Genomic DNA, 17546 nt, shown 5'->3' with positions numbered 1-17546 from the left:
GCTAACATGGTCCCTTTAAGCCCAAGAGAAACTGGGCTGGAAACAAGCAAAGTTCTTGGCCACTATCGGGGAGGAAACGGCCAGACTATATTAGGAAACTCAGCAGCAGCAAGTGGCAAGAGACGTGAACACCCAGGGGAGGCTGGGAGCTCCGGGGTGCTGGGCAGTGGGAAGAGCAAAGTGCTGGACCATCCCCAGCCTGCTGCTCCCTAAGACAGGGCAGTCCTCACAGGCAGACAGGAGGAAAGTACCCCGACGGGGGCGTGGGGAGGACAGCAATGAGCCTGCCTACAGCCATCCAGCCACCAAGGGCCTCTGTGAGGGCAACAAGCAGCACCATGCAGCCTGGCCCTCTGCTCCTGCCGCAGCCTGAACTTCTCTGTCACACTCATCTTGCGACCTCAGGGCCTTTGCACCAGCTCTCCCCTTTCCCTGCTTCCTCCCTCCTCCCCCTGGCTAACTTACTGATAAGTTTCAGCTTCACTGAGACTTCATTCAGGCTTCTTGAATCTTGTCCCCTACTGGGGACAGCTACATGCTCTCACCTCACCTTCTTCATAGCCTTCTCCTGGATGACCCAACACACCTCCCCCGTGCCCACGTGGGCTTCCAAGAGTGAGGGAGCCACACCGAGCTTTTTCTCAGCATCCAGCACAGTGCCCAAGCCCAGGGAACACCTGGTCAGTTTGTGAGTGTCACTTCCTATGGAGACCCTCTACATTCTTCAAGGGGTGAGAACCAACCTCCTTTCTCTCATAACTCAGTATACAGCAGGTGCTCAACAATGAATAGCATTGACCACCAAGGGATCCATCAGCTCAAACTACGGGAGCTGCTGGGCTCCCTGTGAAAGGCTGGCAAAGGCTGTACCCATGGGAAATACAGACCTGTCACACAGACCACGTTCCTGATGGAACAGATCAGGTTGCTTTTTGGTTTGTTGCAGTGTAACCTGGATTGAAACCTCAACCTTAACTGATGCTGAATGTTTCTAAAACATGCATCAATCACATACGCCTGCTGAGCCTCAGTTTGCCCTTCTGTAAAATGAAGATAATGACAGCTACTTCATCTGGTTGTTTGTTCATTCCTTTATGTTTGACGATACACTCCCCAGGCTGGGAACGGCAGACTTAGCGCCGGGCTGGAGACACAGCTCCCCCTCCCCATCTTCAAGGTTAAAGTCTAGTGCCAGGGCAAGATGGCATGTAAGTCCTAGGTCAGAAAATGAAAGGGATGGCAGCTACAGCCAGGGGCCTGGGGGTGGGGGTTGGGGGACGGTCCTGGGATTGAGTGGCATGGGAAGGGAGGGTTTGCGGGGCTGAAGATTAAGTGAACTTTGTGAGAAGTGGTTCACACAGTGCTCGGCACACAGAGGTTCTCGAGACAGGCTTACCCATTGGCAGGTCAGCCTGCGAGGAAAGCTGGCCCGGAAGGATTAAGTGGAAAGATGAGGATGAGCCAGGCAGGACATGGAGCCCTGGGCATGGCGTGGCGCCGGGCTCCAGTTTCCTGTCTGGGTCCAGGTGCTGGTGGGCAAGTGTGTTTGTACTCCGGGACGTGACCCATGGCCCCAGCTCAGGGAGCAGACCTCAGAGCCCAGAGCCCTAGCAGGAAGGAAGGCAGGTGCGGCTCCTTGGTCTCCCACCCCCACACGTACAGCACAGAGTGGCTTCCGTGGCACAATGCTCCTTCCTGGTCTGCAGATGTGACCACCCTGAGGAAGAATTCATATCTTCTTTCAAGCAGAGAATTCCCAAACACAGCCTCATCACCTCCGTGCTGACCTCCAATAGCCTAGCATGCTGCATTCCCACTGTCACAGGTGCTAACCAACATTCTTAGCACACGCAGGCTCCAATCCACAGTCACACATTCAGTTTAATATGATTGGTTACATCAGCGGTGCCTATTATTCAAAATAGATGATTGGGGGCCTGGTGGCGTGGCCTAGTGGCTAAAGTCCTCGCCTTGAATGAGCCGGGATCCCATATGGGTGCCGGTTCTAATCCCGGCAGCTCCACTTCCCATCCAGCTCCCTGCTTGTGGCCTGGGAAAGCAGTCGAGGATGGCCCAAAGCCTTCGGACCCTGCACCCGCGTGGGAGACCTGAAAGAAGTTCCTGGCTCCTGGTTTCAGATCGGCATAGCACCAGCCATTGCACTCACTCAGGGAGTAAATTATCGGACTGAAGATCTTCCTCTCTGTCTCTCCTCCTCTCTGTATATCTGACTTTCCAATAAAATAAATAAATAAATCTTTAAAAAAAATAGATGACTGGGGACCGGTGCTGTGGCCTGGTGGGTTAAGACACTGGCATTCCATTCAGGTGTTGGTTTGAGGCCCGGCTACTCCACTTTTTTTTTTTCTTTTTTGTCATTTAAGATTTATTTTATTTTTATTGGAAAGTCAGATACACAGAGAAGAAGAGAGACAGAGAGGAAGGTCTTCCATCCACTGACTCACTCCCAAAGTGGCCACGATGGCCAGAGCTGCGCTGATCCGAAGCCAGGAGCCAGGAGCCTCCTCCAGGTTTCTCACACAGATCCCAATGCTTTGAGTCATCCTCGACTGCCTTCCCAGGCCACAAACAGGGAGCTGGATGGGAAGTGGGGCCACTGGGACTAGAACTGGCACTCACATGAAATCCCAGTGCGTGCAAGGCAAGGACTTTAGCCGCTAGGCTATCGCACCAGGCCCCACAACACTTTTGATCCAGCTATCTGTTAATATGCCTGGAAAAGATGGCCAAAGAGCATGTTGGACACCTAGATGGAGCTCCTGGCTCCTGGCTCAGCCTGGCCCAGACCCGGCCCAGACCCGGCCATTAGGACCGGGCAGTGAATCTGTATACAGATCTCTCTCGCTCGCTCACTCTTTCTTTGTAACTTTGTTTTTCAAAGCAATAAATGAATCCTTTTAAAAAGTATGTGATCTGGTAATACTTACCATTTACATCTATGTGGTATGAGTGCATACTCTTGGTTCTCTAAACACAAGCTAAGTCCCAAAAAGACTGCCCCTACCAGCTTCAGAGGAATATGATAGATACGAAAGACTGGGAGGGAATTGGTGAGAGGCTACGTATTTTCTCCACTCACTTAGCTTTGTGTGTGTCTTTTATGTCTTTAACAAAATGGAAATTGGAGCCTGGAGTAATGACTCCATGGCTAAATCCTCATCTTGCATGTGCTGGGATCCCATATGGGTGCCAGTTCCTGTACTAGCTGCTCTACTTCCTATTCATCTTCCTGCTTGTGGTCTGGGAAAACAATAGATGATGGCCCAAAGCCTTGGGACCCTGCATCCACGTGGGAAACCCAAAAGAAGAAGCCCCTGGCTTCAGATCAGCTCAGCTCCAGCCACTGCAACCACTTGGGGAGTGAATCGGCCAATGGGAGATCTTTCTGTCTCTCCTTCTCTCTGTAAATCTGCCTTTCCAATAAAATAAGTATTTTTTTTAAAAGAAAAAGAAACAAATTTGTAGATGATACATGAGGGGGATGCAAGAAAGACAAGGTGGAACTCCATCCAACAGGAGCCTGGTCAAAACCAACTGAATGACCATACATTATATTATACATGGTGGAAGTTATCAGAGAAGTTAGAAGATACGTGCACCACTGTTCACTGCTCTGCTTTTACTGACTTAGTAACTAACTTACAACTGGCATTGATGACATCAGAGAGGTCTAAACATACTTGATTGTTCTTAGATGTCTGTGTCCAACCCAGGAAGAAAGCCAGATGGATCACCAAGGAAGAGGCAAGTAGCTATCTGCCCTTGGCCTTGGGTGTCCAGTTTTGCCATGAGGTGAGGATCCAAGGTTTGGATGCAGTTAACCAGGGTGGGGACTGCACTTTTGTTCTTCTTTGGGGTAATGATGTTCCATCATCGCCAGGGTCTGCAGGACTCCCGGCAGGAGCAGCGGTCACTGGGGCCAACCAAATGAGGCCACGTGGGTCGCATATGTCAGTGCAAGCCTTTCCCTGCTGGACTAACTCAGTGAGGCAAGAGCTACACAAATGTTTGTAAACCGTGTGTGAATGTGTTCCAACCTTGGGGAAAGGAAAAAGTCCTGAAGTCAGAGAAATCTGAGAAACTCCCAGGTAAGTTCCCATAAGGGCCTCATCAGAGACCCAAGGACACGCGTGGGTGCCGAGGCTTGTCAAGAAGTGGGCGCTGTATTTAATCACGAGACTCCTGTTGCGAGGTAGTCCAGGCACAGAAAGAGAAAACATATATGATGCAACTTCTGCAGGTTAAGCTCATGGCAACAGGCAGTAGAAGCATGGTAACCCGGAAGCTGGAGATGGACAGTTGGGGACCAGGCAATATGGGACTCAGGCTGGAGGAGGAAGCTGCCGTGACCAGGCACACTGTGGGATGACCAAGTTTGTAGATTTCCAAGTCACTGAAAGAGAGCTTGCAATGTCTATTTCCACCACCAAAGAAGAAAGTCAGGGATGGGGATGGGGGGGGGGGAGATGCATATGCTAATTAGCTGCCTTGGGTCTTCCTACAATATACATAGCACAAGACAATATACCCAATGAAGAAATAAACTGATTTTTCTACCAGAATCTTTTTTTGAGGAGCATCTGTTGGGATTTGTGTTCCAGGGAACCCAGTTTGGGGAAATGCCCAGAGCAAGTTATCATGTTCACACGAGGCAGCCTGGCGCGGGTGGTGAAGCGGACGCTGCGCAGATACGGTTGGCTGCTAATCATTCACCCAGCAATTCCCCACATCTCAGCGGAGTGTGCCCCCGCTTTATTCCGACGTCCGCCTCCTCCATGAGCTCAGGGAAGGGGCAGCCCGTCTGACTCGGGGAGAAACCCTATTCTCTGAAACCTGGACTTTGAAGTCCACTCACCTCGCCAGGGATTCCATTAGATGTGAGTGTGTAACAGAAGCTGACATGGAGACCTAAGGGAAAGTTAGCCTGGTGGGGAGGCAGCAAAGAGATACACACAGCAAAACACAGCCTCTCCCTCTGCTAGAATTGGATGTATGCTGCAGGTGACGTGACTCTGGGAACTGTGGCAGCTGTGTTGAGATCACGAGGGGATCTCACTGGGAGGAGAGGCGATGTGCTGTAGACAGCTCAGAGAAAAGGTGGAGCAAACTGAAGCCCTTGTTGATGCGCCTCCTAGGGCTGCCCCAGCCCGAGGTCTTTGTTCATACTAAATCATAAATATCCCAATTGCTCTAACTCTGTGCTGTGTGACACGGTATCTTCCAGCCACATCTGGTCACTGGGCACGAACTTTCAAAGAATCAGTACAGAAAATAATGTAAAACAGCTCCATTGATAACAATGACATCCACTGATAACAGAGAATTAATAATAGTTTTGGGTACTGTGCTAAATAAAACATATCATTAGAATATATCTCACCTTTTTAACCACAAATACTAGATAATGTTAAATTATACAGGTAGCTTCCACTACATGCCAATTAAAAAAGGCTGTGTTAAGAGTCATTTGGAGTTAGGGCTTTCAGTGAATTGTGGATTTAAACAACTCACAGACATGTACAGGTATCTCTTCTAACCTCACAGCAGAAAAACTGACAGTTGCTGACGAAATAGCTGAAAGCCCTGCAGAACTCACACATGGGACAATCCAAGGAGATCCCTCCCACATCCTCACCTGAAACCCAGCTCTGCATAGAGCACACAGACATTGCAGAGACCCAGGGGAAGGCAAGGAGACCGAGGGGCAAACCAAGGACTCCACCTCCAGCCACAGAGCGGACACGCCAACACCCACCCCATCTGGCTCGCAGCGCCTTCTGATTTCTAGGAAAGCATCTGAGCTTGGATCGTCAGTGTCCCTTGAGAAGCGACAGAGATGCAGGGACAGGAACCAGGACCGCTCCTCCCGGTGTCCCCGCTGCCAGGGAAGTCCTGCCTGTCCCGGTTCCAACGCACCAGCCAGCCTCATCTGCCCAAGCCTCGGAGCACCTGCCTGCCTTGGAACTCTCCTGGCCGGCCATCCTGTTCATTCCCCACCTGCCGTGGACGCTCATGGGTCTGATCTCATCAGCTTGGTCTAACGGCCATCCTTGCTCCTTTTGGGCCCCCTCCCACAGGTCAGCATGTGTGCTCTGGACGGCCCCCACAAGCGTCATCAACAGATCTCCCTCCCCCCAACCCCCAGGGATTCAGATGGAGCTCAACAGGTATGGATTGGGCACCCCAGAGCCCAGAGCTCACGGTGCTTGTCCAAACACACCAACGCCAGTGACACACAGGGTGGTGGAAGCCCATGCTGGTGCCACAGGTGCTGAGTAGCTGCTTCTGTATAGAGACACACCCCAGATTAGCTCTGTCCCCACTGGGTAAAGACTGGGACCTAGTGTCCTGGAGAAACCAAGACAGAGTTGAGGCATCTTGGGACAGCAGAGAATCACGGGAACAGAAAAACCTGTTCTAGAGATCTGCAAGTATGTGACATGATCATAGAGAACCTCAAGACTGCTGGAGTGCAGCTCAGAGACCATCTAAACCAAAGCAATGAATAATCTCACTGGCCACCTTAACCCATCCTGTGTCCTCAACAGACATTACCAATCACGACACTCAATCTTAATATAGTCTCACAGTCTCCCCTCATTACTTTCCCAACAGCTCATTAGCTAGTGTTGTGTGTGGGCAAAAAGTACCCTGCTTTTATAGGTAAATGTGGCTCAGCATCCTCATAATATGGAGGAGGAAGCTGAAACCCAGAAAAGTAGGGGGACCTGCCCAAAGCCACACAGCCAGGCGGTAGCTCAGCTGGGACCTCAGAACAGACCTATCCCCCACTTGCCCTTTCCCTCCTGCCATTGGTCTTGAGTGAAGAGGACCAAACGGGGAGCCAGTTGAGATTCTGAGCTTCGCTGCTGGGAGCTCTATTTAAAACCCTGCAAACTCTTTGTGTCCTAAGGTCTTCCTTTCAAGTCTACATGTAAATATTGTGTGTACTTCGGGGAAGGAAACTTGTTTGGAAAAACATCTGAAAACCTAAGTCCTAAATGATCATTGCAAAATGTTCAAACATAAAAAGACACCTCCATCTTCCCCACGGGGAACCACTCTTAACAACTTAAATCCTCTCTAGTCTTTTCTACTCCCTACAGCATCTACATAAAACAAATAGATGGGGGCCGGCATTGTGGCACAGATTAAGTCTGCCACCCCACCATTCTATGTAGGCATTGGTTCAATGCCTATTCCATTTCCAGTTCAGCTCTCTGCTAACGCACCTGGGAGGGCAGTGAAGGATGCCCCAGGTATTGGAGCCCTTTGTCACCTATGGAGTTCCAGGCTCCTGGTGTCAGCCTGGCCCAGCCCTAGCTACTGGGAACATAATGGGAAGGAAATCAGTGAATGGAAGATGTCTCTCTCCCTCTCTCACACTTGGCCTTTCAAATAAACCGAATGCATCTTTGAAAACAAATCAAAGGGTGGCTGCTCCTGACTTCACCCACACCCCACCCTGAGAACATGCCCCAGTGTACACAGGCACCCCAGACAACGTGGATGCTCTGGTCCCTCTCCCAACAGGATGCCTAGGTCTCCCTAGGTCTCTCCAGTGCTTACAGCACTCCACAGCTGGCCTTGTGGACAAATCTGAGAGTCCCTTCAGTGAGCGCATAGATTGCGTTTTCCCAGAACAAGCCTCAGGCTTCACTCTCTGGCCTGCCCCACAACGCTGGCCCCAAAATCTCTCCCCAAGGCTCCCACATGCTGCTGTCCATCAAAGCTCGAGTCTCTGGTTTCCTGGGATCACAGACAGACAACCCTGAGCAGAGGACTGGGCAGCATTTGTGAGCAGCTCCAGGGAGCCGGGTTGGGTTGCAGTGAGAGGATGAGAAGTTCTCGCTCTGCCAGCAGGGCTCTGCCGCCCCCACAGCCAGAGGCTGCTGCCCCGGATGCCACCCCACAGCTCACACAAGAAGCAGAGGATTAGCCAGGCCCTGTTGCTGACAGCTCAGGGCAGGCAACCTGGGGCAGTGCCACAGCCCTGAGGCTGTCTGCAAACCCAAAGGTTTTGGAGTCCAGAAACAACTGGGTGGGAGTGCGGGGGGCAAATGGGGCCAAAAGGAAGGTCTGGGTTCAAAGGGGGCTGCCCATGGGCATGGAGAACAGGTACACACACACACACACACACACACAGTGTAGCCATCTCAACTCAGGCCACACCTTTCTTCTACAGCCCAGATCAAAGCCCTGGTACCATCTTGATCCCTCTTATTCCTCTGATTCAACTACCAGCAAAATCTACCAGCTCTTCATTGGCTGCTACGAAGCAGTCACTTGGGCCATTGTTTTCTTCTGTGTTATGACAATGAACTCACTAAATAGTCTCAGTACTGTCTCCTTCCCCAACCTACTCTATTCTTTATCCAGGTCTTCCACGTGGGAGGCAGGGGCTCAAACTCATGGGCCATCTTCCATTGCTTCCCCAGGTACATTAGTGGAAAGCTGGATGGGAAGAAGAGCAGCTGGGACTCGAGCCGGCACCCAGATGGGATACCAGCCTGACACAACACATGTCCTCACTCCAGCCTCTTCTCCACGCAGGAGCTAAAGAATCCCACTCCACAGTCAGGGCCTCTCCCTTCCAGTCCTCATTTTTCCCAGAGTGAAGCCCCAAATCTCACCAAGCCTAGCAGGCCAGACATAACCCTCTAACGTTTGTGGGCAGGAATGTGACGTGGAGGGTGTTGTATTCTCCCCTGGGTACCCCATCTGGGGTACAGACTGTCAGGCTGTTGTATCATTGATGATGCTAATTCTGACCACCTGCTGAAAATGCTATCCATAAAATATCCCAATGAAATTAAAAATCACAGACATGAGAGCCCAGTGTAATTGTTCAATTGGCTAATCCTGCCTTTGCAAGTGCCAGGATCCCATATGGTCACCGGTTCATATCTCAGCTGCTCCATTTCCCATCTGGCTCCCCACTTGTGGACTGGGAAAGTAGTCGATAATGGCCCAATGCCTTGGGATCCTGCACCTACATGGTATACTCAGAGGACACTCCTGACTCCTGGCTTCTGATCAGCTTAGCTCCAGCCATGGTGGCCATTTGAGGAGTGGACCAGTGGATGCAGATCTTTGCCTTTCTGTAAGTCTGCCTTTCCAATAAAAGTAAATAAATCTTTAGAACAACAAAACCACAGATGTGAGACTAAGCAGCACACTTCCTACAGGCTGCTCAGCACCCTCAGGCCTCTAATACAGTCTGCAGCGGTGGTCACTGGCAGACATTCAAACATCCCTGGTCCTAAGAGCTCATGCCTGGCCTGCAGGGGGAAAGCTCTGAGTCTCTACAGCCTCAGGCTGCTCCATGGCTTCTGCCAGGTGTGTACCTGTGCCACTCAGCTCTTATCACCTCCACCTTACGCAAGGAGTGGGAAGCTCCTGGGAGTGAGGAGGGTCAGGCCTCACCACCCGCCAACTCTGGCAGCTCTGGCTTACGAGGACATGGGCAAAAACAAGAATGTCCCTCTAGTCTATGGCAGGAAGCCAGCTGTCCCCTCATCATGCACCCCGCCCTCAGCCAGGGTCCCAGGCAGTGAATGACACTCAACATTCTTTTCCAGGGTGTGGTGGGACAGCTGGGCCTCCAGGGACAGCTGCTGGAGGCCCAGAATCAGCAGGCAAGTCATGAATGACAGGGCCCCACTTTGGACAGGGTCGAATCTGCAAACACCTGCTCCATCCGGTCCCCTGAAATGCAAAGCAAGGCCGTGGGGAGGAAGGACTCAGGATGACCACTTCCTCCTCTCGCTGCTGGTCCACTCTGCCCCCCGGGGGTCTCCAGATAATGCAGAGAAGGCGTTGAGACATCAACTCTGCCAGCTGTCACGCTGATCCCTGGCTGTGAACGTGGCTGTGAGCCTTCCAAGATGAGGTTCAATTATGCTGATTCCACATTGGAAATGGAACTGTGCCTGGCATGGTTTCTGCTATGCTGGCAGGACTCAAGGCAGAAGCAAGCGCATCAGAGACTTGGTTTATTCATGCCTCCAAAACCAAAAAGCTGGGTTTTGTACTCAAATAATCTCCTGAAGTTTAATAAGGATGGCTGTGGCTCTGGCCATCCTGGGTTAATTTACCCTTTGGAGTGTGAAGACAATACAAGAAAGGAAGGAGAGACACTACACTCGGTGTTTTATATATAACATCTCATTTCACACTTCACGTTTATATTGAGGAAGATTTTGAAATCCCTATTGAACAAAAAGAAAATATGAAAGTTCAGAGTTGCTTATCAATGAGCCTGGGAGGGCAGTGGAAGATGCCCAAGTGCCTGGATCCTTGTACCCACGTAGGAGACCAGGAGACGCTCCTGGGTTTGGCCCAACCCAGCTCTGGCTGTTGTGGCCATTTGAAGAATGAACCAGAGGACAGATGTCTCTCCCTTTCTCTCTCTTTCTCTGTAACTCTGCCTTTCAAATAAAATAAAATAAAACATTTAAACAGAATATCAAAAAGTATGAAAACCTTGCATTCATTGACAAGCTGAGTGTGTCATACATAAAGAAATGGAAATTATCTAGAATACTCCCATCCTGAGTGAGAAGAACAAAGCTAGAGGATTTACTCTGATTCCAAGATCCACTAATAGAGACTGCATAACCAAGACAGCACAGTACTGGCAAAGACAAATACACATCAACAGAAAAGATATTCCTTTGGGGAGTAAATAAATGAATAAATTCAAAGATTAAGCTTCTTTAAGCTCATGTCTCCTTGGCACACATATTACAGGACCAGACAATGGACACCAGGCACTGCCCAGTCCTCCTTCCTGGCAAATTGACTTAGCTTCAGGGGCCACGCACTGATGTTGTTAGCTGTGGGTAGAAAACAGAGCTGGCATAATGGTTCAATGGCTAAATCCTCCCCACCCCTTGCAAGCACTACTATCCCATAAAGACACCAGGTCATATTCCAGCTGCTCCACTCTCCACTCAGCTCCCTTCTTGTGGCCTGGGAGGGCAGTGGAGGATGGCTCAAAGCCTTGGGACCCTGTACCCATGCGGGAGACCTGGAAGAGGTTCCTGGCTCCCAGCTTCAGATCAGCTCAGCTCCAGCTGTTGCAGTCACTTGAGTAATAAACCAGCAGATGGAAGTTTTTCTCTCTGTCTCTCCTTCTCTCTGTATATCTGCCTTTCCAAAAGAAGGAGAAGGAGGAAGAAGCCTAAACAAGATAATGCGCATGGGATTCCTAGCTTGGAGCCTGTACACAGTGACAACTCAACACATGGCAGGTGCAGTTACCATGCTTGTGAAGATGGGCTTCACTGGTTCTGGACCCGTGCAGATGCCAAAAGCCTGGCTCTGTGTCAATGCTTACTGTGATCATCTTGAACTTATTACATGGTGGGGCTGGCATTGTGGCATTGTAGATTAAGCTGCTGCCTATGGTGCAATCATTCCATATGAGCACCAGTTCAAGTCCCAGGATCCCACTTCCAAATCAGCTCCCTACTAATGTGCCTGGGAAAGTAGTGAATGATGGCCCAAATACTTAAACCACATCCAGCACAGTATAGGCACTCTCTGAATATTATTATTATTATTATTATTATTATTATTATTATTATTATTACTGCAACAGGTCTACCTTGGGCTGGTTTTGCCATGGTGCTTTTAGGAAAGGGGATTGTAAAACTCTATCAGGGCTCTGGAACAGATCAGAATACAAGATGACTCTTAAGAATCTGATGACAGGCCTGGCATGGTAGCCTAGCAGCTAAAGTCCTTGCCTTGACTGCACCAGAATCCCATATGGGTGCTGGTTCTAATCCCAGAGGTCTTGCTTCCCACCAGCTCCCTGTTTGTGGCCTGGGAAAGCAGTCGAGGACAGCCTAGAGCCTTGGGACCCTGCACCCATGCGTTGGAGACCTGAAAGAAGCTCCTGGCTCCTGGCTTCAGATCGGCTCATCTTTGGCCATTGCAGCCGTCCGAGGAGTGAATCATCAGATGGAAGATTTTCTTCTCTGTCTCTCCTCCTCTCTGCATATCTGACTTTCCAATAAATATAATAAATAAATATTTTTTAAAAAATCTGATGACATGCTAAGAGAAAGCCTGACAGCAAAGCCCAGCTGGCCCAGCACACAAGTATACAACCTGCCAGTTAGGGGACGTGCCAAGCCTCTGAGACTAAGGCAGGGGCCCTGGCTACAAAACCCAGAAAGCAAGGGTCCCCAGTGGCCCCTGTGACCATTGGACAGGAATAGCTGGCAGCCACACACACCACCTTCAGGGCCAGGGCAATGGGGTGTGCCAGTTTTAAATCAGCAGCTATTTTTAGCTTGGCTATATATGGCCAGGGAGGAATGAGGACCACAGGAGGGGGAGGGTGTCCAGGGGCTTGGGAGGCAGGTGCCCACATGTCTTCCTCTCCTTCCCCTTTCCACATGAGAGGGGGGACCTTCACCTGCAGCCGAGGCCAGGTAAGGGAGAGAGGGCAGTGGGGAGGGCAGCAGAGCCAGGCACAGCTGGCACTGTAGTCTGTTCAAGCCCCTTGAGATCTGTGACTGTCAGGTTCTTGTCCCTGACTACAGGATAAGAGCTGTATCTTCTATCATGACACACACAAACACACACTCATGTACGTACTCTACCCCTAGGCCCTAGGAGCAGCGGGTGGGGCGATCATACCTTCTCTTATTCCCTGTGAAACATTCTCACTTTTTCTAGCCTATTCTTTCACTTTAAAAACCTGTGGGATCTTTCCCACTAAGGTGAATCTGCCACCTGCACTGCGGTTTGCAGCTCCTGTGACCCATAAGAGCTCAGGCTCCCCGCCCCCACCTGTGGAGGAGGAGAGGCAAGGGTCAGTCTACTCTCCAGCTCCTGTGCCGCCCCGGGGTGCCCGTTCTTTCCTGCACACACCAGAAGGAACAGATCCTACCTTGCTCCAGGAGGCACTCTTGGGCTCCTGCCCATGCCTGCGCCCCACCCAACCCTGGGCTGTAGCACAATCTCCCTGTTGGCATCTCCCCGTTCTGTTCATTTCACCACCTCCTGCTACAGTGCAGTAGCCTGGTAATCACTCAGTAACTTCACAACTAGCTTCATCATCAGTCCATGAATACTTAGGGAATGAATGAATATAAAGCAGTAACATCCCCTATCATTAGTGGCATGCTCATTTACTCCATGGAAAGTCTTGTAAGAGGTTTAAGAAGAATTCCATGTTATCCTTGCTAAGGAAATGAAGTCTGACAAGAGATGAAACGAGGGGCTGGGGTAGCCTGCGGCTACCGACACCTGCCTATCCATAACCCCAGCATCTGATCTGTTGCCATTACCCTCAGTGCCACCCAAGGACCGCTGACAGACTGATTGAAGAGATTTTCCGAAGCAGTGGCCATATCTAATTTTGGAGAGTTACACGTCGTGTGTGGCTTGGGACAGAGAATCAGGGAGTTTTGCAGGTCCCCTGGATGTGGAACTGTCTCACTATGAAGAAGTCTGGGTCTTGGGCGACCCCAAGCAACAGGTGCTCTGGCAACCTGACCTAAAGAGCTCTGGCACACCAGAAATAAAACCTGGAGCCTGCAAAGCGAGGTGACCTGGTCCCCCTCCACAGTTCCAGCTGTGTCTGCTCTTGCTGGAAATCGCATCCCCTCTGGGAATTCTTGCTGTTCCTCCCCCACATGCTGAGCCAGTCCTGCCTCAGAGTCTTTGCATCACCACTCTCTGCCTGAAGATCTTTACCTCCTCTCTAACCCTCCCCATCTTGCTTCTGCAACCAACCCATCTACAACCGCCCCCCTTCCCTCTGCTGCTTTCTCGCACACTATTAACTTCTGACAATCTCATGTGTGTTTTGTGAGTTCTCCTCTCCTTGTCTTGCTCATTAGTCCCTAGAACATGAAGTGAGACAGTTTCTGGTGCAGAGCACAGGCTCAGTAACAACACATGAATGAACGAACAAATGAATGGGGTTTTCTCTTTTTCAACATGTTGGCACCTGCTTAGCACTCTCCATGCTTGGCTCAGCCCAGATACATACATCCTCGTGACTCACAGCCGCACAAGTTCCTATACTCGATGTGGAGAGAGGGAGGAACAAAGCTGGAAGGGGAGGGGGCATTTGGCGCATGCCTACTGGCACCGCATTGCACATAGCACCTCTGAAAGACTCAAGGGTCACCTGCAGTGTACAGCCAGGGAAACTGAAGCCTGCTTTCGGCTTGAACCCCAACACACAGCACAACACACAGCAACAACATCTGATGAATGCAAGAGCATGGAGCTACCACAAATGACTTTAGGTCACAGAACCAGTGAACAGGAGAGCTGGGCTTTGTCCTCAGGGCTGCATAGTCTTAGCCAGGACCCTGCAGACCCCACAGGCGACCTCAGAGCCCCAGGTGCACAGGGGCAGCACTCAGCCAGGCATCCGCCCCCTAGGGAAACTCACATCTGCACCCCAGGGTGTTTCAGCAACCCCAAAACCTAAGCAAGAATGAACCTTGCACCCAGACTTTTCACACCCCACACACCAGGCTCCCACCCTGGCCACGGCCCACTCTGGGACAAAGAGGGGAGACCAGTGACAAACGCCCTTGGCTAGAAACGCCTCTGAGACAGAGATCATGCCTTCCAGGAGCCATGGTTTCCAGCTAAACAACCTGGTAGAAAGATCCCATACAGGACCCTGTGCCATGGCCTAGCAGCACCTTGAACGCGCCAGGATCCCATATGGGCGCCAGTTCTAATCCTGGCAGCTCCACTTCCCATCCAGCTCCCTGCTTGTAGCCTGGGAAAGCAGTCAAGGACAGTCCAACGCCTTGGGACCCTGCACCTGAGTGGGAGATGCGGAAAGAAGTTCCTGGCTCCTGGCTTCGGATCAACGCAGCACCGGCCGTTGCGGCCACTTAGGGAGTGAATCATCAGACGGAAGATCTTTCTTTCTGTCTCTCCTCCTCTGTGTATATCTGACTTTGAAATAAAAATAAATCTTACAAAAAAAATAGAAAGATGCCATACAATCACCCTGGGTCCAATGTTAACACCATTCATGGCCAGAGGGGCAACCTGCTTCCACTTCCACAGAAGCCACACAGCCAAAGCACCAGGCTTAGCCAGGTAGCAGGCCAACTGGGGCATCCTTAGGGACCATGAGAGTTGTCACATGTCACAAAACACTGTTCCTCTTTTTACTTTTTTCCTCCTCAACATGAAGAAGTGTGTAAGCACTCTAAGATAGACCCAGCGCAATTGACCAATTATCCCCTTGCAAGCACTACTATCCCATATGGAGGCTGGTTCATATTGCAGCTGCTCCAGCTCCCATCCAGCTCCCTGCTTTGGCCTGGGAAAGCAGTCGAGAATGGCCCAAAGCCTTGAGACCCTGCACCCATGTGGGAAACCCAGAAGCTCCAGGCTCCTGGCTTCAGATCAGCTCAGCTTCAGCCACTGTAGCCCCTTGTGGAGTGAAACTCCTTCCCTCTGTATATCTGCCTTTCCAATAAAAAGAAGTCTTTTTAAAAATGAAATGTTAAAAACTGAGAAAGAAGGAAAGAAAGGAAAGAAAGAAAGAAAGAAAGGAAGGAAGGAAGGAAGGAAGAAAGAAAGGAAGGAAGGAAGAAAGGAAGAAACCACTCTTAGTCTCCACACTGTACTGAACAGGCAACAGGCTCCCTGGGCCTGTGATCTACCCCTAGTATAAACTTAAACATGTTTAAAAATCACCTAACAAGCTTGTTCAGAATTTCTTGGGGCCCCTGCTCAGAGATCGAGCCTCCGGAGGCAGGGCAGGACCCTGACTTCACATCTCTAACTGGTATCCAGACCTGTCTGCCACCCACATTTTGAATTGTACCTAAATTTAAAGTGTCCCATTCTATGGATGAGAAAACTGAGGCCAAGACCAGAAAGTCACATCCAGCAGGGGAGGGAACAACAGCTGCTCTGCCACACCTACACCAGGCTCCTGTTGTGGGTCCCCACCCCACCGAGTGCCCATCCTGCTTCTGAGCCCTGCTGCCCTCCCTGCTTTGCCTATACAGCCTTCACTCTCGCCTGCACCAGCATGCTTCCCAGTCAAACTCCAGCCCCAGTTCACCTCCTCGTAGAGCAACCCCACCCCCCCACCTCAACCCGCTTGCCCAGCCTCTTCCCACTCACTGTTCATTCCTGCGCCAGCACTCGGCACACAACTGGGGTGTAACAGTTGGTGTGCTTGTCTAGGTTGAAAGGCAGGGACCAGTACCTATTTCTCTCGATACCTCGTTCTTTGTATCATACCTAGCCAGTAGGATATGCGCTGAATGGAAGAAGGCATGGGGGCATCGTGAATAGGTGGGTGGGCAGACAGGTGGGTGGATGAAAGAACACCCATGCTCTGTTGCTTGAGAAGAGTAGTAACTGTAATGGCAGAGTTAGGAAGGAACCTGACGCTACACAGCAAAAGCTGACACCTGCTGCCCGGCTACTGAGCGTGCCAACATTTTGCGTTTACATTCAGGCCTGTGAGAAAAGTCCCTGCCAATGTTCTCATGAACCTTACCGCCACCACCTTTGGTAACAAGGAAGTGAAGCTCAGGGAAGCAGCATATGCGCGAAGCCACACAGCCAATGCTATCCTAGCCCTCCTCCCCAACTCACGCCAAGGACCCTTGGCTCTCGCCACCCTCCACGCCTTCCTCATTCTGCAGCCCCCCGCCAGGCTCACCTCCATCGGCGTAAGTCTCTGTGCCATAGCCGTCCTGCAGGCCATTGTTCCAGGTTCCCTCGTACTTGGCACCGCTGCTGCTGCTCTGCCGGATGCCATAGCGGCCCTTGAAGCCATGCGTCCACTCGCCCTTGTAGAACCAGCGCCCCTTGGTCTCTACGCCCAGCCCGTGCCGCTTGCCCTGGCTCCAGTAGCCCTCGAAGGTGTTTCCGCTGGGCCAGGTATAGACGCCGGCCACTTCAAAGCCAAAGTTCCAGGAGCCAGAGTACTCACCCTGGCCCTTGGGGCCTGTGCACAGTCCATGTCCATGGGCCTTCCCCCCCTCCCAGCCCCCGCAGTACGCCCCTCCATCATCAAAGTCGAAGCGGCCCCCACTCATCGCATCCTCGCGCCCAGCCACCTGCCCGTCCTCCAGCTTGGGCGACGCCCTCAAGCCTGGGCCCCAGACTCACCACTGTGCCCTCAAAACCTTGCAGCAAGTAAGAGGCCAGCACGGGTGCCAGGAGCCCAGGAGCCAGGTCAGCACCACTGGGTGCACGCTGGGCAGAGCCATGCCTGGGCGGCGCCCCTCAAACAGCCAGGGACAGGTCGCCCCTCGGAACGCCATCAGGCGGGGCAGACTCCACGAAGACCCCACAAAGCATCCCCAGCTGGGCTTCCATGGGGTCCGACGAAAATCGCTGCGGCCCTGGAAGAGGCACAGTGCAAGGAGGTGGGCAGGCGGGGTCCTCAGTGCTTCCCCTGCAGCGGCAGCCCCAGCCCCCAGCTGAGCTCCGCAGCCCGCTGGCCCCCTTCTCCTGCACCCCAGTGGGTGTGTGGGGCTGTGGCTCTCCCGCCGCAGCCC

General features: G+C 51.6%; 1 protein-coding gene across 1 annotated transcript in view; it reads right to left on the bottom strand.

Annotated features, from left to right (window-relative positions):
* JPH2 (junctophilin 2) overlaps positions 1-17546 on the bottom strand; it is a 56591-nt gene extending 39045 nt beyond the window's left edge. Inside the window, exon 1 of the mRNA XM_004585820.2 lies at positions 16703-17546. Within this exon, the coding sequence (XP_004585877.2) occupies positions 16703-17081 (379 nt within the window). The 5' untranslated portion in view covers positions 17082-17546. The remainder of the gene's footprint in view (positions 1-16702) is intronic.

This window comes from Ochotona princeps, chromosome 22 (genome assembly GCF_030435755.1).
Source record: "Ochotona princeps isolate mOchPri1 chromosome 22, mOchPri1.hap1, whole genome shotgun sequence".
Taxonomy (NCBI): Eukaryota; Metazoa; Chordata; class Mammalia; order Lagomorpha; family Ochotonidae; genus Ochotona; species Ochotona princeps.
Note: the sequence above shows the minus strand (reverse complement) of the source record. Positions and strands in the feature narration are given on the sequence as shown.